This window comes from Erythranthe guttata, chromosome 2 (genome assembly GCF_056151865.1).
Source record: "Erythranthe guttata isolate IM_541 chromosome 2, IM_541, whole genome shotgun sequence".
In the NCBI taxonomy this organism is placed as follows: Eukaryota; Viridiplantae; Streptophyta; class Magnoliopsida; order Lamiales; family Phrymaceae; genus Erythranthe; species Erythranthe guttata.
The window spans coordinates 324,749-346,190 of record NC_142534.1 but is presented as its reverse complement, the minus strand read 5'-3'; the positions used below and the strand labels follow the sequence as shown (position 1 = coordinate 346,190).

The following is a 21,442-nucleotide window of genomic DNA, read 5'->3' as shown; positions in this document are numbered from 1 at the left end:
ACCCACACACACACATATATATTTTCTTCATCACTAGCACCCTATTTAATGAACAAAAAATAAGAAATTTGGTTACATCATCATAATGAAAAATGAATCCTGGATTATAAACTAATTTAATCATAAATCATTAAAGCATTATGAAATATAACATTGCAAACTAATTAAATAATTAATCCTAAGGCAGAAGCCATGTAAAGTAGATATATTTTGCCACTATCAAGAAGTCAAACACTTTTCAGCATACAATGACCATCCAAACTCAAAATTACACCATCTCCTAAAAAGCAAAATTGCACAAGGCTGCTGTATTAGCCACACACTTTCTAGCTGCTAGGAGGAAATCGAGCCTCGTAATCTTGGTGAAGCTGCAAGAAAAAACAACGCGAGTTTGTGGTAAAATCTCGTACATTATCGAAATCAAAAAAATAAAAAAATAAAAAAGGTTAAACATTGATTATTACCATGTAAGTTGCAGTGATCATCTTTCCAGCAAACCACCTACCATGGAGTGCACGCTGTGCAGCCATTGCAGCTTCCGTATTCTCAAACCGCAAGTATACAAACCCAGCTGAGTTCCTATTTGTCAAATAAAGTAATATTAGCTCAATCTACTCTCTCAATAAGCATTCAAACTATAACAAGTAAACACATCATTGCAAAAGGAAAAAGGACACTGTGATCGGAACCTACTTAAGCGTGTTCTTTGGTGGGTAAAATAAGCTGTGGTTAACTGAATAATTTAGGTCTTATTCGATGTTTGGTTCATCAATAAATTTTCGGTCGATCTGGAATTATGAGAAAAATGAGTTCCTATTGCAGAGTTGTGTGTTACTGTGCCTAGAATTGTATACTCTTATTTTGACTAATCCTATCTTGGAATCCAAACGAGGCCTTACACAAAAAGCTATTAATCAACCCAATTGATACGAAAGAACGCAAATGACGGAACGTAATTTATGGCCACTAAACGGTTAAAGCTAAGATATGAACTTACTTTTCTACATAGATATGCTTTAGTCTCCCAAACTTGGAACATTCCTCTTGCACATCTTCCTTTATATCGAGATCAAAATCTGGCTCAACCTGCAAATTGAAACGAATCCTCAATTTCAAGCAGATTCAAAAAGGGACTAAGAAACAAGATAGACCAGGTAGTTCTACCAACCTCAGAACTGGGATCAAACATGTTCTTGAGCAATAAACATTCACTGGGTACACCAGTGTCTATCGAAGAAGCAGTAAGAGCAGGCATAGCCAGACCTGCAGCTGCCAACCCAGGAAGCAAAGCAACAGAAGTTTGTCCAAAAACTGGTGCTGCTCCGAAAACTGGTGCTGCTGGTGGACCAGTGATGCTGCAGAAGGTGAAAAACAATGTTAGACAATTAGATAAAATGGAACATAAGAAAACAATCGGAAACTGAAATGTGGGGTATTAACCTTGAAGCAGTTCCAGTACGATCCAATTTCTGCATAAGAAGTGCCCGCGAGTGTGCATTCAAGGACTGCCCAACATTGTGTACCAGATCAGGATTTTGAGTAAAACATACATGAGAAAACTATGGATATGCACAAAATAAAAGACAGCTAAAAGAGTAATCTATATACAAGATCACAGAAAATAATAAACACGTTAAGTGCAAATGGCTAATCATGACTAACCAATCCGCTGCCCCCGTCATCATCAAAATCAGCAATATTTGCCCCAACGTCTTGCATTCCAGCTTGATCAGTGACAGCAGACACCTACAGATTTAAGAAAACTACATAAGGAAACATGATATAAATAACTATACTAGAAACATTTTTTTACAATCATCTAACTGTCTATACATATACGCCCAGCAAGCTAAGTTGGAGGTAAATGCTGATGTGAAAAATGCAGAGAATGCTTCAGCTTGCCATTCCTTAACTATCCAGGAATAGAGCTGAAATACAGTCTCCAAGCAATCTCATGGGAACAGTAATACAATTTCCTCATAATAATGAATGATACAAAATGTGACTGATATCCAAAGAAAGGTAGGAGTCTTTTTCTCATGACACTACTTTTAGGAATCTCTTGGAAATTGCTCGTAGAAAGTGATTAGACTAATTGATGAAGAAGAGGAAACTGGATATTATTACTACCTTGATCACTCGACCAGCAATCTCCAATTGACCATTTAAATTTTGAGCAGCCTTTGCATCTTCAAGACGTGCATACTGCCGATAAAACAATGTCAGATAAGCATTTACAATTCAAAGTCGCAAAATCTTCAGAATACAAACTACACAAGTGTTTGACGGCGTCGGATTTTTCTATTTCCTACAATGGCTTTTTGTTGCACCAGGAATAACCAGCTATACAAGAAAAAACTGTCCTCCGCCAAATTGACAGTCATATTATAGCAAATTCAAGTTCACCTGTATGAAAGCAAAACCTTTGCAACTCCCAGTCCCTGGGTCAACGGGCATCTGCACCAGCTCAATAGTGCCAAAAGCTTCAAATACCTAGACAAAACGTGGAATGTGTTAATCTCATCTTTGTCATTACAAGACAGGTCTTAAAAACTACAAAGCCAATTCGTATCTGTTGATCCAAAATCATATCAACATGACAATTCAATCACAAGCATAGAGATGTTCAACCTGGCGAAGCTGATCTTCTTTGATAGTGAGTGGCAGATTGCCAACATACAGCTTTCTAGCACCCCCGGAATATGGGCCAAGAAGCCCACCTCCTACAGGGACCGCAGCAGTTGACTGAACAAGATTCTTCTCAGCTTCTGACGGCTTAACCATCACAGGTGTACCAAGAAGCGGCTGTCCAGATAGAGCTATTGCCATAGGAACTGACATTGAGTCATAGAATTCAACGTATCTGCAAAAATGTAGAAGTTAAAATGAGAACTAAAAGTAGATGATAAAAACATAATAACATTACAACAAATAAAATCATGGGATAAAACACAATAGATCATAGCCAGGCGCATTGTGTACCCATGCAAGTGAAGTTATCCACAATTACAAAAAGAAAAATAAGGATCATGGATGAAAAATCTCTGGACTCCAACAAAAAATTTCTCATTGATACTCTACAGCATACTTCAGAACACTTTGAAAGCCTAAATAAGATATACTTCTCTCTAAGATCTTTACAAGCTCATTCTTCAGTCCGAGGAATCATCATCCAGGGCATATCCCAAATAAAAAACCTCAATAATATGGTTTCGCACATAATATAATTAAAATTGTCAATATCACCCCTGTGCATTCAAATTCAGCTCATAACAAGTTACCGATAATAGCTGTTGCCTGATACTAGTAACTTCGACGAAATAATGAATAAGAGCCATAGAAGCATTAAGATTTACGAGGAGAATGTAATTGCACTTCAAGCAAATAAACACAAGTAATGAACACTAAATATATCTAGCTTCTCTCTCAAGCAAGGAAAATTACCCAACTCCTTTGGAGCGTCTGGTATTACGATCCATTATGAGCTGTACATCTCTAACCTGAACTTATCAAATAAAGCATCATGATACACTTAAAAGTTAAAACATAAATCGTGAAGTATTAAAAGGAATGCAATGGCAAAGAGATATCATGGATAAAAGGAAAAACGTGCAGCACTTATAACTTCATAGTAAGTTTTGTGTACACATATTATTTTCTCAGATGCTGGAAAAGAGAGGGACTAAAGACAAATCAGTTCTAAGATGAATGAGATCTATAGACAGTCAGAAACTCAACCAATTATAATAATATGTAGGTCTACCTTGCCAGCCCGAGAGAAGAATTCATAGACATCCCGTTCCCCAGCTTTCAAGGAAATCTACAGAAATTGTAACACAGAAGTAAGACATCCAGATGCAATTAAACAATAAAGAAAGAAACTACGTATTGCAGTTCAAATACCTGATAAGCAAAAACTGTCCTCTGATCTCGTTCAGGATCAGCTTCTGCTTCCCCTCCTTCTTCCTTCTTCTCTTTGTATCTCCTACAGAGAAATGAAAAATATAAAGCTGTAATACCACGGTACCTCACAATAACCAGAAAATTGTCTCGCTAACTAACACATGAGCCGCAGCGTTGACCATCTGCAGGGTAAAGCCAAAGTAAAATGCTTTGTTCCCTAAAATAATTCAATAATGTGTAAACTTCCACATACATAAAAGATAATTGTTCCACAAGGAAGCAAAAAATTCTCCAGTACGCTAAAATGAGCCAAACCCATGATCACAATCCTGCAGGCAACTCCATAGCGTCAATTGTTGTACTAACTAACATGGTCAAAACAAGAAACATCTTGATATTGAAGTAATAAGACCAACCTGGCTAAAAAAGTGCCAATTAAGAGAAATTTGAACACGGAAAAACTTCAGGCATTGAACTAACGGGCTGGTCCCTCTATGGCAAACCTAATTTTACATTTTGCACCAACATATTAAATAACAACTTCATCATAGTATGACAAATATATCATAATTCAATATAAACAAACTCTTAACCAGCAGAAGAACCACATCCAAGAGTATCAACCCGGTTTTTAGCACAGGCAAAAATAGGATATAAATTCCTAGAATCAGAATACTGAAGCAGGTACATCATCGTATCCCAAAACATAATAAGTAATTTTAGGACAGTACAAAGCAGAATTTATCGAGCTAAATAACCTTAAAGGACGATAAACTATCAGAATGGCAAGGGCATTCATTTCTGATATGAAATCAATTTCTATTACCATGCCCGTGAATTTTCAACTATGTGACTTCCAATATAATACACAATCCAGCAAAAAATCCCAAGACAAGAATTATGTATCTAATAAGTACATCAAGTTTATTATCCGTCTTAATATCTCTTACATAGAAAAGGAAATGCACAAGTTACCTGCTTCCATTGTCTCTGTCTCTAAAGTCCCTTTCTCTTCTTTTTTCTTGAGGTTCTTTATCTACAATCTCCATATCCCTACTCTTTTCTCTTCCCTGTTCATCGTTATGCCTCTCTGAGCGACTTCTGCTTCGATGAGACCTCTCTCTATTACCATCGATTTTCTTGTCAACATCCCTCTCTCTTTCATATTCACGTTCTCTCCTCTCTCTATTACCATCCCTTTTCTTGTCACTGTCCCTCTCTCTATCTCTATCTCGATCTCTATCCCTGGTTCTCTCCTTTTCACTTCCCTCCTCCTTGTCCCTCGTTCTATGCTCCCTACTACTCGTGTGTCTGTCCTTTTCACCTTTCTCCCTATCTCTGGAAGACGAGCCATAGCGCGAGCTCCTTCTATCTTTCTCGTGGTCATTAGACTCTTTTCTTGACCTCGATCTCTTTGACAGGCGCTCCAAGTCATCACCATCATCATCACTTGTGTGCTTCGAACTCCGACTTCTATCTTTCTCTTTAGACTCAGCTATTCGATGGCCCCCATTCACCTTATCCTCCGATTTCTTAAGCTCTGGATTTTCCACTGTGTTTTCCAGGTATTCATACTCGTCAAAATCCATTCTATAAAAACTCAGAGCCAAGCAATTCCACAAAAACTTCACAAATTTCTGCATTAACCAAGCAAACCACCAGAAATTAGAACATCAAAAACAAATTATTATTGGATTAACTACAAGTCTATAACCACTTCACTCGTTCATCTACGAATATATCTAAACATTTCCTCAACAATTTCACCAGCAGTGTGAATCAAAATTGATGGCACTTGATAACTATAAACAAAAATTCATAACTCGAGAGCATTGCTTCCACTAATGGAAAGATAATTGAATTAGAAAAAACCAAATACACTTCAAAACCCTAAGATTTACATGTATAATTGAACGAAAAAACATATAATAATAGCAAATTAGGGTTTTACACTGAGAAGTATGCTTTCACCAGGAGCGTTCCGAAAACCCGAGTTCGAGCGGAGTACAGTGCAGCAAAATTTCTTTTCTAAACAAAAAAATAGCAGAGAAATTCGAGAAATCGCTGCTTAAATGATTATTACAAAAAGCGCAGACGACTTTAAGTTTAGACGTTAGATCTCGATGTTCATTGTTGTGTGGCTTTCTTTGACAACTGGCTTCCATATACTCCCCCAGTTCAGATGGACTTTTTGGGCTTTGAGCCCAAACATCAAATTTTCTTTCATTAATTAAATCTTAATTTTATATTTAATTAGTATAAAATAGTTTTTTGAATGGCCCATAGTTATAAAAATAAATTAAACTTTAACCTTAATTTATATAGATATTGTTTCATATTTCTCATTGCATAATTATACAATTTACTCTCATAAGTTACAAGACATTTTTATTTAAAAAAAAAAAACCACATTCAAATATGTGATTCAATAAATTTCGACTATAACAAAACATCAACACTTACACTAACCTCACAAGTCACAAGACAGTGGCATTTTCCTGCTCCCTTAATTATAACAAAACATTCTAACACTTTGACAAAAAATGGGGAAACTGCTTTAGATTACCCATACCTCCCAAAATCAAGAAACCGTAAGTTTAAATAAATAATAGAGTGCACAAAAAATCATCGTCTATGATTTTCATTCGTGTTTGGAATCACATTCGAGTTATCTCTATTAAACACTCCCCATTTTCCTTGACCTGAGTTATCAACACCAGGAGGCCCTCTGTGCACCCTCGGATCTGTTGACATTTGACTTTGACTTCTGGCAGTGTCAGAGGGAACGCTCTTCTTGTATCGGTTATTTTCTCCAGGTATATTTTGTTCACGTGGTGGTGGTGGTGGTGGTGGTGTATTCCTCTGTTGCTGCTGCCCAGTAAAAACACCGTAACTTTTATTCGGTGAATTGGGAATACTCGAGCGAGAAGAAGAATCTTGCTTAGAAACCTCAACTTGCAGATTTGGTCTCCTTTGAGGCGGTGCGTTCACACTAAACTGAGGCTGATTTCCATGGTTCGGAATATTAGGAACACGATTATTGGTGTCTGTAGGAATCCCAGGTGGTTTTCCAGACCTAGGATCTCTCGCATACCTGTTTGCCACTGGAGGTGCTGCAGGCTCAACTACAGTTCTTGGACTTCTATTTGAAGAATATGGCGAAGGGCCTGTTATAACGGGCTCTGGATTTTTGTGGGGACCGTTATTAACTTCGTCATTAGTGTTAAAAACTGCAGGGATGATGACGTCATCGACTTCATCGGACAGTTCTTCGGATTTTGCATGCTCAGTTTCTATAGTTGTTTCTCCGTTTTCTTGGTTTTCAGTGGTGGCAGCATTAGAAGAAGCTTTCTTTCCTGGACCATTTTTCAAGGGGCCGAATTTGATGTGCCTCACGACAAGGCATGCCTGTTTTTTTTCGATCAGTGGTTCACATTCTCTAACGGCAACATCTTCAATCTGATGTTAACAGGTGTATGAACATACAGTGAGAAAAAAACAAACGGGAACATAATAAATTAACAAGAATACGGAATGGGAGCGATTAAACTCTTACCAGAGCAGCAAAGCGATTTATTAAAGTCTCCAAGTCCAGATCACTGGTAGGCTCAGCGGCCACACACTATCAAAGACGTAAACATGTAGTAATTAGTTACTCAAAGGTTTATAGACATTTATTAACCTTAACCGACCAATCCAAAAGTTCCAGTTTCATATTTTGCTTTCAGTTATCAGATAAGTAGAAGGCATAACTATGTACTACCGATCCTTGAGGCAAAATTTGGTTTTATTGAGAAAAAATGCTGCGCAGAATATTTTAACCAAACATGTAGCAGCCTCGTGAAATTAATATGCAACATAGGGGCAATTTAGGCACATAGCTTATCAATTGCTTATTTGGTATAGAACTAAAGTGCCAAAAAAACCCCAATAAAGAGAAATGGCTTCGAGAATGTGAATGGAATAGTTGATCCCTTATAGAAAAGTGCGAGTTTGGGAGATAAACACATAATTATCGTCAAGTAAATTTGGCCAAGACTACACAGCAGAACAATAGATGCTTCATTGTGTTTGTAATGCAGGCCGACTAATCCAAGACAGTAGCCTAGAAATATCTGAGAGAGAGAGAGAGGGAATACCTTGACACGATAGCCACTTGCCATGAGTCTCTTAGCCATATCAGCTTTGACTTGCAAGTCATTTGGTTTCTGGAACCAGCAAAGTAATTGGTGGTCAGAAAGGATAAACATAGCATTAACCTAAATGAGCTAAAGTTAAAAAAAAAATCGAAGAACCATTATGGTTAATCAAAAGCATCTCTTAGCTTCCTTTCAAGCTAGTATCAGACCCTTCCACTAGAACTGGAGAAGAAACTTAAAGTAACTACTCAACTTGTACACACACATATTATGAATGGGTTATCACTGTGGAAAAAACTTTACATCTTCTCCTATGGTTTTTAAGTACTATTGTTCTATTAGACGTCACACTAAATCTGCTTAGTTTTTTACTTTCAAAGTTGTCATTGAGATATTCGGAAATAAGCTTGCAAAACTTACAATTTTAGCCGTAAATCGAACTTCTTTACAGGCTTTCTTGAGTGTAGACTGCAAAAAAGTAGTTGAAAAAATAAGATAGAGAATATAATAAACACAATTATATGCATTCAACATTCAATCTTACAGCTTCTTCTTTTGATAGACCCAAGTGTATCTCATAGTAGGAGAACTAGAAATTCCTAACTCTTATTGACTTAATATATTCAAACAAAATAAGTATGGATTTTGAATGGCATGAAGATTGAGTTTCTAAAGAGTCCCACCAAGGTAAATCCCAAAATCAGCAAAACTTAATGTGTTATTATACCTTATTTTTAGAACGTTCCCTTTCCTTTGTTTGTTGAAGGTACTTTTCTTTGTTGTAGTCAAAAATTTTGCAAACTGGTGGTTTGGAAACCATATCAACCTGCAGAATAAGCAGAAAATTCAGAGATTAAAGCAGGATCAAATTTTCTCTCATGCAATGTGCTAGGATATAAAAGTACATCTATCGGAACAGACACAGGACTTTTCATTTTTTATTTTTTTTGCTCTATACTTTTTGCTCCATATAGCTCTTTGCATTTATATCCATGTTCTTTGTTATTTCCAAATGCTAAGAGAGAAACGAAATTCACATATTTGGAAGGAAATAATTCCATTCTAATACCACAGTTCGGTAAAAGTAAAAATTGTAAACCAGAAGCTTGCTTCAATAATTTATTTTCTCAAGAATCAACGAAAATTATGAAATACGAAACATTACCAGAACCAAGTCCATCTTTAGATCTTTTGCTCGGGCTAGTGCTTCATGCCTTGATATGACATAATGATCTGCAAATACACATGTGCAGCCACGTTAATGGTGATTAGATGGTTTCCGAGATCAAAGAAAAAAAATGGCTACTGTATCTTCAAAATGGTAGATGGGATTTATGGGTACCTTAAAAATGCTTTAATACCATTATAGACTGAATATGGGAGAATTCACGTTTTTTGTTTCTCATCGATACGGTAGCATATATACACAATCAAATCCTAGTCAACAATTCTATCTAAAGTGCTGTTGCAATATTTATCTAAAAGGTTGCTGACAATTGACATGTATATACAAATCATAAGTTACAAAAGTAATAGAGATAATATTCATCCAATGTTATGAAGAACATGTCCAATTAAAACACACTCCAAAATAATACATGAGTCAAGTTCATCCAATTCTTTGGACATTTTGTATTAGTTTTTCACCAAGACATAGAAGCAAATTATTTCCCGTCAGTAACACATAATCAATCTCTCTCAAGCAATGAACTGTAATTTTAAGTTTGATTAGTCAAGATCGATGCACCACAGACCTTCATCAGTGACAAGCCTAATCAACGGAGCTGTGATTTGTTCATTCAATTTAATCCCGCTTTCGTCCTTCTCTTCCTTCTTTTGATACTGAAAAATATCGGCCAGAAAGTATAAAAATCATTTTTTTTCCAATTGAATCATTAATACATACACGAATATAACATACGAGCCCTTAATTACCTGAACAGGAGCTGCATAGGATCTGACTTGACGGAAAATCTCCAATTGGCTAACCTGCGCGGCGAATTTAGGGTTATCTAAAACCGGAATTGAGGCGCGTGACAAAATGCGTTGATCGGAGACGATTGGGCCATGGTTTAGAGTGTAACATCTCCTGAATTCGTCCGAAAATATACGCAAATTAAGCTTCAATTGCCTCAATCTACTCCAGAAAACCATAGTTAGCAAGCAAATTCTGATACTGAAGTGGTTTGAAGCAAGTTATGGAAGAAGCCCTAATCAACCATTGATGAAGAACTTGACGGGAAATGAGGGCAGTCAAGCTTGGAGCGACGGAGCTGCTGCTGATTTAATGGGCCCGAGAATATTCAAATGGGCTTTATAAATTTGTGATCAAGTTTATTTTTTAATTATGAAAAAAAGCCCAATCCAGTTGTATATAATTCCTTAGACTGGAGCCCAATTTATTTTATTTAGGAAACAAATACCAAAAAAAAAAAACCTTATATTTTAAAAAAATAATTTAAAAATTCTCAAAATAAAAAATATTAATACTAAGTTATCCAAAGTCAACTTTTAATTAATCATATTATATTTTATTTAGTGGACTAAATATTTTGGTATTTTTTCCAGAATTATAAAAACAAAATGACCTGTTCATTTGGTTGATTTTTATGCCATTTTGACCAAGTAAAAACTTAAGGATGTAGAAAGGGATTGATTTCCATCATAATTTAGAAACAAACGAGATGCCGATCGCACGTTTCATAATTCAGTTTTACCGCCATTGTATGCAACTTGATAAGCCGGAAGCATTTCATTTCGTCCAAATCTTCTAGAAACATCTCGCATGAACCCTTTATTTGCCCAAAAAAGTCCACACGCATTGCACAAAGTCCTCGGTCCAGTCGGCCCTTTTCGCATTAGTGGCGTATCATTCGAAATAATTCCACAATTAGTACACGCAATATTGTCTTCATGATCCGATAAATTAGGGCTCATAGAAGCTTCTTCTTCGATCTTCTTGGGAGCAAACTGTCCTCTCTTTCGTTGCATTCGCATTGCAACTTCTTGACGAACATTATATCGTATCTTCTTCTCGAAGCAACGCTTCATCTTCTTGCTACGATACCTATTTATAAACTCTTCTCTTTTCGGACATTTATTTTTGTTTTGAGAGGTCGAGCCATTAGTATCGCAACCAAGTTCATATCCTCCCAATAGTAAAAGCGCAATTTGGACCTTTTGAGGCGGCACATCATCGAAAACAAACACCCGATCATGGAACGAGAGCGTGATCCGGTGTGGAGGAACATTGGGTGGAACCTCATCACTAGCCATTCAAATTTTAATGATCTTAGTTGTTAATGAAATTACAATGTATATATGTGTGTAAACATTCCACATGCATTTGTGTGTGGTGTGATTAAATAGGACACAGACTAATCCTAGAACATTAGTTTGGTTAATTTGGTACACATGCATGATTCGTACAAGAAGTTCTCCAAACTTCCAAAATGTTTAAAACATGCAATAGAACAAACCCTAACTGTAAAGTTATACCAAGAAAAAAAAAAACATGCATGATCACATGTTCTATAAAATTATGTGGATTATACTAATTTTTTTCGTTGAAAAATACCCAATACACATTGTATAAAAAAAATTCATCTAGATAATAAATTATTTTTAAAATAAATGTATTTTAGATTGTTTATAAAATAAGGTTTAAATAATAATTGAACCCCAAAAAATAGTCACTTTCGTAGGCAAGTTGCCCAGAAATAATAATTGCAATAGTTAAAAAAGAATGGCCCAAAATTAAATAACAAATTGAGCAGAAGTGGAATAAGGCGAATCAGACTGTACATTAGTGGGACTTGCTGAAATACACTTGTTAGGTATGTGTTCATATCTTCTTTTGCTTTTTCATCCCCCCACCTTTCTTCCAATAATAACTTTTAAAGTATATATTCCTACCTATTTAAATAATAATATTTCCATCCATTATTATTATTATTATTATTATTATTATTATTATATAAATAAATTATAATAATAATAATAGTATCAATAAAAATGTTATCACTTCATTCCCTAAAGATTGAGAAAAGGCATATATAATATGAGTTTATCTGGTATAGGATTGGGTGATGGTTTAATTCATATAATAATCGCATTATCCACTTTGGTTGGATATTAATATTATGCTATCATTTTATTTATTTATTTTTAAATGATTATCATAGAAAATAAATTAATTGTTGGACTTCAGATATAAGTAACACAGTGCTGTCACTTAAAGTATTCAGAGTACTGCACTTTGCAAAATTTTCCTCTTTTCTTCATGGCAATGCAACATTATGAAAGTCAAAATAAATAAGGTTGGAAAAAGGAAATAAATTTAATATATATATATAATGCAAATATTTTTATTTCTTTCTAAAGTATTAAAAATATGTTGTGTCTAATAACTCGAGTTCGATTTTCACTGTCCATATTTTTTAGGTTGAACTCGTCTCGTAAGATTTGTCTATACGATTTAGCCCTTCTCTAATTTATGGCTATTGTACGAGATTTTTTTAACTTTTTTTTTTAATTATTATTTTTTTTTGTACAAGACTACATCAATTAAATGGAGCCTATTTAGTATTTAGGCTTTGGAACTAACATATTTATTTGGATTTGTTTGGACCTGAGCCCTTTTGTAATAGGGGGCAACTATTTCAAATACGAATTTTTGCTTACTTGAATACTACCAAGTTTAAAACCAAAATTGAGTACATATTTATCAGTTTTTTCTTACTTTAATACCAAAATAAAAAGAAAATTACAAAAACACCCTTTCATACAAAATATCAATTATATCAAATTTTATTAGAAATTACCTAATCAAAAACCAAATAAAAAAAAATCCCTTTGTTGTAAAAAAAAAACCTCCAACCCTCTCCAACCCTCGCCGCCGCCGCCGCCGCCGCCGCCGACGCCGAACGCCACCGTACGCCGCCGCCGCTTCTTCGTCCATTGTTATCAGCCCGCCGCCGCTTCTTCGTTCCGGTTTCATTTATCCAAATAATAATTTTTTTCGAATTTTTTTTCTTTAATATTTACTTAGGATTTGATTGTTTGATATGGGTAATTAGGATTTGATTGTTTTAGGTAGAAATGATCGTTAATTAGTAATGGGTGCATCTAATTTCAGTCGATTTGAGCATTGATTTGAGATTCGTGGGTTGGTTCTTCGTTCACAATTTTCGACCTGTATATGTCGATTTTTGATGAATTTTCGACAGCTTGATGTCGAAAATTCATCAAAAATCGACATATAGTTGTCGAAAAATGTGAAAGCTTGAAATGGGATTTTTGATAATTCGACAGCTAGCTGTCGAAATTTGGATGAGTTTTCGACAGCTAGCTGTCGAATATTCAACCAATTTTCGACAGCTACCTGTCAAATTAGATCTGTGTAATTTTTTTTTTTTTTTTCGACACTTAATTGTCGAAAATATGGGTAATTTTCGACACTTAGGTGTCGAAAATTGTATCAAAATTCGACACTTAGGTGTCGAAACTTAATAAAATATGAATTGTTATGTTTTCGACACATACATGTCGAAAAATAAGGGTATTTTCGACCTGTATGTGTCGAAAATACATGGCGAGTTTTAAAAAAAAAAAAATTCAAAATCGATGTTTTAGCTCAAAAAATACATGAATACATACTTGAATGGGTTCTCCTTGCTCGTAAACTACCATTCTATTGTCATTTGACGCCATTTTGCAAGTTGTGTAAGGTTTTGATTTCTTTTGTTTTGAGGTTTTTTAGGAGGGTTTTTGGGGAGGGAGAAGAAGGAGGTGGAGGAGGTGAGGGGTTTGTGAGTGAGGAGGGAAATGTTTTTTTTAGGTTTTTGATTATTTGGTATTTAAGAAAGAAAAATAGTATTTGTAATATTTTTTTGGTTTTAATTTCCATTAAGGGCATTAAAGTAATTTACAATTAATTATTTATTTTTTATTTTTTTGGTATTCAAGTAAGCAAAAGTTAGTATTTGAAATAGTGACCCCCTTTGTAATAATATAGGCAACAAGCATGAATTATATAATTTAGAAAATACTAATTGACTATTGGCTATTAGGGCAATAATTAAAAGAAAAAAATTAGCAAAAAAAAAAAATATATTTGTCCCTACACAAATGATAAATCAGTATCTCCTTAATGCAGTGGGATTGAACAAAACAAAACTCAATCATGAAACATGATGGATTGCAATCAATATTATCAATCTCTCTACATATTAATTAGCTGATCTCCATTTTCAAATATAATAAATCCTATTTTCTGAAAATAAATAATATTTCTTAAAAAAAAAATCCTAGTTGAAAATACGATGGGACATTGAATGAAATGACATCGATGCAAATTATTGTACTGAAATCCAAAAGCTGGCCCTATATATATATATATATATATATATATATATATATATATATATATATATATATATATATATATATATATATATATAAAGATGTATGTAATGTATATATAGCAACAGCGCAAAGGACAAAGTCTCTTGATTACAGTTTGCAATGCATGCATCAACTGTACAACGACTGAAATTACAAAATTGGACGACCTAAATTTGCATCACATTAATTAAATATATTCAGATAAATTAAAAGAAGAAATAAACATATGAAATTGACTAAACATGTTTCCCCCACGGATAGAACACGCGTTTTTTTAATAATATTAATAATAATATGTACTACAAAATCAAAATCAAAATCGTGTACATCATATCAAAAATATTATCTGGTAAATGAAAATGACTACTCTTATATTTTTGTGTGCATAAATTGACAATCTAATCTGCTGTTACCTCTCTTTTTCTAGTACTTATTTTGTAATTGTGTGTGTGTATATATATTACATAAGAGTATTCAACATATATTATACTACTATTTGTTTTCATGTATGTAAATAATTGATGGCGGCGACAGAGGAAGACGATGGTTGTTGCGAGATGGGGGAAGACGATGGTGGTGCATCGATGACACTGTTGAATTTGATATATAAGAGAGAAGCAGAAACGAATATGAATGGATTAATTGGAGGAGAAAAACGGACAATTCTGTTTGAAAATGATACAAAACCTTTATCAAATTAGCAAAATCCGACCATCCCGATTTGAAATGATATTAGTTGTGAAATGTGTTTAGCAAATTAAATTACCCCTTAATATTATTTCTCAAGGCACATTGTTATTAATAGAAGTGCAAATGTTCACAGGTAATTAAAAATGGTCGACGACGAACTTAAAAAAATGTCCAAACATCGGACTAACTAAGTTATGATCGACGTATCACTTATCTTTGGGCTATGTTTTAGAAACCTTCGTTTCTATTTATTCAAGCCCATGTTTTTATGACAATCATATGGGCCTTGGGCACTATTGAATGTTTTGTTAGTTCAATAACTTTTTGGGACTACCTACGATTAAAATAAAATAAAATAGGCCTACTTGTTTAATCTAAAAACATTCTAATTTTAGAATTTATAATTTAGAGATGCAATGTTAGCAAGTGATTAGGGGATTGCTAGTGTGATTAACAGTTGATTATCTTGTTTAAAACATGATTAAATAATAGTCTATGGAGTGAGTAGCTTACCTTTCTTGAACTTGCCATGCCTAACATGTCTTTATTCTTACACTAGCCATCTGTAATTAATAATTTTATTTAAAAAATAAAAAAATACAAATAATAATTATTAGTTTTTTAATTTTTAATTTTTGTTAATGTTGTCCAATTGGGCCGTTACGTTGCCACATGTAACACGAATTCGACCTAATCGATGTGTTGCAATTGTGATCTAATTCCTTAATTCAGGAATTCAATTTTCAATTGATTAAGTTCTATCACTTAAATCATGCGAGTAAATTCGGATATGATCACTAGCTAATTTATTAATATCATATATTATTTATTTATTTATTTTTGTTGTTAATTTAATAAATGGAATATAATTTCACGAAATTGATCAAAAATTAAGTCACGATATTAATTAGTATAATACAAGTTTTCAATCATGGTAACAGTTTTTAGATCAAGTTACGAACCTCAATTGATCGCCACGTGTCATCACAAGGGGCTGATAGTATGGAAATTCCATGCGACTGCAAATCACTCTATCTTTCCCACCACTTCATTGACTCCATTGAGCAAATTGTGTGTTTGATTTTCTTCAATTTTATTTATTTATTATTAAAATACTTTCTTCTTAGAAATTTGTTTTGATCCTCCTCCATTCTTCTCTCTCTGTACATGATTTATTTCTCCCTTTTTTTTATATTTTTGCAATTGTTTCTCTCTCTAGAAATTCTCTCTATCTGGAAGAAGGGTGTGGGCCCCATAACTGGTCCTCTGCTTTGCTGGATTGAAGCTTTCCATTGTTGGTTTTTAATGGGGTTTGTCTGATGAGAGAGACCATAGTTCAGTTGCCCCAATCAAAAACTCCCTTATATTATTAATATTAGTTAATACCACACTTTCTCTCACTACTGTTTCTCCATTTTCTCTCTCTCTCTCTCCTTGATAATTCTTTGTTATCGCCCCTGCGAAGAAAAAAGAGATTGGGGACGACGAAGAGCAAAAATCCACATCGAAAATTGTTTTTTTTTCTTCATAATTTCCATTTTGATTTGACGGATCCACAGATCTAAAACCTCTTTCGATTTCAGATCTTCGTTGCTCACAAATCAACTCCTAAGGTAACTTCTTCGGCTTATTTCACCCATACGCGTGATTTTTATTTTTGGTCTGATATTCGGAGTGTTGAATTGCTGATGCTGCTGTAGGGTTTTGGGATTTTAAGAAATTGGGGTTTTTTTTGGGTTTTGTTTGCCTTGAATTTTTCGTCTTTGCTTTTGGGAGCTGGACCTTCTAGAAAATTTGAACTGCTGACCAAACATGTGTCCGGAGAAAAAAGTGGATTTCGACTACTCTTTCTTTTCAAATCATCCCTACCCCTTTTTTCGTTGATGTTGAATTTTTTGATTTTTTGGTCAAAGATCTGCTTCACATTTGAAGCACTCGTTCTCTTGTATTATTGCAACATCCCTTGTTCAAACTCTAATTTGGATGGTTTTGTGTTGTGTTGTGTTGACAGATTCCTAGGGCACATATTTTACAAGAATTGGATACACAATCATAAACAGAGTTATATATCGGTTCAAGTTACCATGCGAGCTTGTTAGATGTGGATAAACTGGAGGGTTCTTTGGATGAGATGAGGGATGTTATCCGGGTTAATGAACTTTTTGCGGGCCTGTTTTCGGCCAAGGGCAGATCAGTACATTCACTCTGGTTCGGATGCTAGCGGTCGACAAGATGGTCTTCTCTGGTATAAAGACTTTGGACAACATTTTAATGGGGACTTTTCAATGGCTGTAGTTCAAGCAAATAATTTACTCGAAGATCAGAGCCAACTCGAATCTGGTTGTCTTAGCTCAAATGATTCTGGACCGTATGGTACTTTTGTAGGGGTTTACGATGGTCATGGTGGGCCCGAGACCTCTCGGTTTGTCAATGAACACCTCTTCCAACATCTAAAGAGTAAGATCACATGAAGTTTTTAGAATCTTGGATTACTTATAATCACATACTTTACTCTTCCAGAGGGGAAAAATGGATTGGCTGAAATAATTTGCAACGAATCTAACCTATTGTATGTATTTCTCGATTAGAATAATTTTAAATTGCAAAGAAAATTGATGTGTTGCTGTCGAGTTCTAGTTATTGTTTTTATAACGTTCCTTGCAACATATATGTTAGTATATATCATTAACATATAGACAAACTATAGTTGAGATTTGTAAGTTAGTTGTAATTAGGTCTCTTGTGCATATATATGTGTGCCTCACTTGAAGAAGAATAAACACAAAATATTCCTCTATCCTCTATATTGTAACGTGGTATGACTGTATGAGAGCTAAAGGAAACTAGAAAAAAAAAATGATTTAGGGCCTAGATTCTATGCTTCTTAAGTTAGTTATTTTTCATTATCATTAAAGACTTAGGGCGATTATTTATTTCTTGATAAAGGGTTCACGGCGGAGCATCAATCCATGTCACCAGAGGTTATACGGAAGGCATTTCAAGCAACGGAAGACGGGTTTCTCTCGGTTGTAAGTAGACAATGGCCTATGAAACCACAGATTGCAGCAGTTGGTTCTTGCTGCCTTGTAGGAGTCGTATGTGGTGGAACTCTTTACATTGCAAACGCAGGTGATTCGCGTGCTGTTTTGGGAAGGCTTGTGAAGTCTACAGGGGAAGTAATTGCTATGCAGTTATCGGCCGAGCATAATGCGAGTTTTGAATCTGTTAGACAGGAGTTGCAGTCTCTACACCCTGACGACCCACATATTGTAGTTCTGAAGCATAATGTGTGGCGTGTTAAGGGTCTTATACAGGTTTGTTAATTCTTTTCAACTTTTCATCGCTTTCCTTTAGCTGTACTATTGCTTTCATTGCTAACTATAGTTTAAAATAGTGAGATCTCGGTGCTTGGTTAGATTTGGTCGCAAGGTGGCGCAGTTCAACGAACTTAATTGAGTTAATGAAGGTCCTTTCTTTACATTGTTCTTTACTATTTGAATGGTTGATGCCATATTGCAAGAGGTGATTTCAGACACACTGTGTTTCAGCTGATTTCATTTTGCTCGATTTTCTTTCTGAAAGAATTCTGCTACATTGATATTAATGGTGCAATCAGAAAATATCCACACAAGTATTATCTTTTCCATCCTCTTTTTTCGAAAGGTTCCTCTTTTCGTTCTCTTTTAAGCTGGATACGGATCCTTGAATCATCAGTCATCACACAATTACACTACTTGTACTCATTAACTCTATTCTATATGACATTCCGAAATTAAGAAATCGCAATCCTACTTTCATGCAATGTGAACTTTTCTTTCCTTAGTTTAACTTAAAGCGGAAGACTTAAGGATGACTTATGCCCCTTCTAGTACATGTGATGCCGAAAAGGTAAAAAGAATAACAAAAATACCCCCATGAGTGTATTCTTGTGTTTATCTTAATAGCTTTTAAGTTCAACTGTTAATATTACTTTTAAGATCCATCAGTGTTACAGTTGATAACGAGTATATATTATTGTACAGATCTCAAGATCCATCGGGGATGTGTATCTCAAAAAACCTGAATTCAATAGAGAACCATTATACCAAAAATTCCGACTCCGCGAACCTTTCAAAAGACCAATTTTGAGTGCAGAACCAGCAATCACAGTGCACCAGTTACTACCCCACGACCAATTCGTTATATTTGCATCAGATGGCCTTTGGGAGCACCTTACCAACCAAGAAGCTGTTGATCTTGTCCAAAATAATCCACACAACGTAAGCCATTTAATAATTCCTAAATACATTTCACGTATTTTTCTAATGTCGAGATTTTATATTATTTTAAAACTTGTCACAAGCATTGACTAAAGCAAGGAATGACATATGTTGAAGTATATTCTCCTTTTTTCAGTACAATTGCAAAATGAATGCATGAAGTAGTTAACTTCATGGTACCAAAAACAAGGAGAAGTATTACCAAACGAATCGAATTTCTAGTTACTGTCCTGAATATATATTTAGTTTTCCCTTCAACGATTAATCATTTTGAACTCCGATTTTCTTGATTTGATTCTCTAGTAATTGAAAGAAATGAAGAATGCTCTGGTTATAATTAATTGCAGGGGAGTGCGAGGAGATTGGTAAAAACAGCATTACAAGAGGCAGCAAAGAAGAGAGAGATGAGATACTCGGACTTGAAGAAAATCGACCGTGGGGTCCGCAGACATTTTCACGATGACATCACAGTGGTGGTTGTCTTTCTCGATTCACATCTCGTGAGTAGGGCTAGTTCCGTCAGAAGCCCTAATATTTCCGTTAAAGGAGGTGGAATAACAATCCCTTCGAACTCCCTCGCACCAGAAGCTGCTGCTGCTTGAAAAAAAAAAAAACAAAATTTATCGCGTTGAAAATGAATTCTTTTAATGTACAATGTAACTTTTTTTCTCTTTTAACCGAAGAAGAAGACTCTCTAATACTTGGGCATAGTTGTGTTCTCCACAAGAGTCGAAGGTGACGATGATCGTTATAGTTTGTGTTTTCGAGGGGCAGATCTTTTCAACATTTGTTGTTATCATCTTTTTTCTTTTTAATTTTTTTTTGAAAAAAAATATTTTGTAAATCATGTGACTTGTCCTTGAAGCTAAATAACCTGTTTAATTCTTATTTTAAGTTTCAGCTTATGAAGATCACTGAAGCAGAGCTTTCTTGGATGAATAGAAGTAATATGTGTTTCATATCTCTGATTCTTCATCTCCCTTTTCTTTACATATATATCATGTGTGTGTGTGTGTGTGTGTGAGAGAGAGAGAGAGAGAGAGAGAGAGAGAGAGAGAGAGAGAGTACTGTGTGAGAACAGAAAAAATGATATCTGTGTCGCTGTGTCAGGCATTTTCACGGAACCCCATATAACTCTTTTCTTGTGGTTTTATTTCCATTATATTATGCATCACCTCAAGTAATATATAAATATTATTTAATTAATTAATTAATATGTGGTGATGACAAAAAATAAAAGTTAAAAGACAGAAACACACAAGCAGAGACTACTGGGCTCAGTTATCAATACACACACAATTAATTCAATTTGGTTGAGGCTCAAAATCAGTCTTGTGTAATAATACCCCACGGCCCAATCTTCTATGTTTTTAGTACTGTCATTTCTTGAATTGAACCATCCAACGGCTCTAAACAGTCATTCATGACACGTGTCTCAACGATTAAACCACCCTTTTGAAGGATGGAGTTTTAATGGTGGTAATTGGTAAAAGCATAGCATTTTGTTGTAGTACTTAAATACTATAGTACATATTACCTCTACAATTTAAACCTTAATTAATTAACTAATTTGAGGAAAAACTAAAAAGCGTTGTTGTTGTTGTTCTTGGACATGTAAATAGATTCGCCTTAACAAATAAATTGCTTATTCCCATGCAAGAAATTTGGTCAACTTTACTGCTTAGACAAAGAAGAGGTCATTTTCGATATTTCCCATTTTGGTTCTATCTATGTTTCCCAGGTTATTAACTTATTTTCTTCTCCAATGTGTGCCAATTATTCATAATTAGTAATATATATTTACTGGTCATAATTCCATATTTGCAAAATAAAAAATATATACTAAAGGGACATAATAACTATTTTCTTATTTATTAATGCAGTACTAATCCCTTGGTATTAAACAGACAAAAAGCAAAAAACATCCATCATTATATTGTCATTATAATTACGAATTTACGAGTAATTAGGAGGCTGCTTAACAGGAAGAAACAAAAGATTTGCTGCATTAACACACTCTATATATACATATAATATATATGTTTC

At 34.6% G+C, this 21,442-nt stretch overlaps 3 protein-coding genes across 3 annotated transcripts; 1 reads left to right on the top strand and 2 right to left on the bottom strand.

The window, feature by feature from the left end:
- Nucleotides 1-21: 21 nt before the first annotated feature.
- Nucleotides 22-6,042, bottom strand: LOC105957783 (uncharacterized). Its single transcript, XM_012981744.2, has 14 exons — nt 5,855-6,042; nt 4,879-5,540; nt 3,904-3,985; nt 3,764-3,820; nt 3,445-3,500; nt 2,632-2,863; nt 2,407-2,493; nt 2,131-2,205; nt 1,663-1,746; nt 1,441-1,505; nt 1,169-1,355; nt 998-1,086; nt 465-579; nt 22-368 (listed from the first exon to the last, which is right to left on the bottom strand). The coding sequence occupies exons 2-14, from the start codon at nt 5,490-5,492 to the stop codon at nt 327-329; spliced, it is 1,785 nt and encodes a 594-aa protein (XP_012837198.2). The 5' UTR covers nt 5,493-5,540; nt 5,855-6,042; the 3' UTR covers nt 22-326.
- Nucleotides 6,043-6,264: 222 nt separating this feature from the next.
- LOC105957784 (translation initiation factor 3 (IF-3) family protein) lies at nt 6,265-11,336 on the bottom strand. Its single transcript, XM_012981745.2, has 8 exons — nt 9,978-11,336; nt 9,797-9,884; nt 9,208-9,275; nt 8,770-8,868; nt 8,463-8,510; nt 8,043-8,111; nt 7,460-7,525; nt 6,265-7,362 (listed from the first exon to the last, which is right to left on the bottom strand). The coding sequence occupies exons 1-8, from the start codon at nt 10,194-10,196 to the stop codon at nt 6,529-6,531; spliced, it is 1,491 nt and encodes a 496-aa protein (XP_012837199.2). The 5' UTR covers nt 10,197-11,336; the 3' UTR covers nt 6,265-6,528.
- A 4,700-nt stretch (nt 11,337-16,036) lies between these two features.
- LOC105957786 (putative protein phosphatase 2C 60) lies at nt 16,037-20,290 on the top strand. The gene is made up of 5 exons (XM_012981746.2): nt 16,037-16,750; nt 17,149-17,594; nt 18,084-18,451; nt 19,160-19,396; nt 19,744-20,290. Exons 2-5 carry the CDS (start codon nt 17,276-17,278, stop codon nt 19,996-19,998), a joined length of 1,179 nt encoding a protein of 392 aa, XP_012837200.1. The 5' UTR covers nt 16,037-16,750; nt 17,149-17,275; the 3' UTR covers nt 19,999-20,290.
- The last annotated feature ends 1,152 nt before the right edge of the window (nt 20,291-21,442 follow it).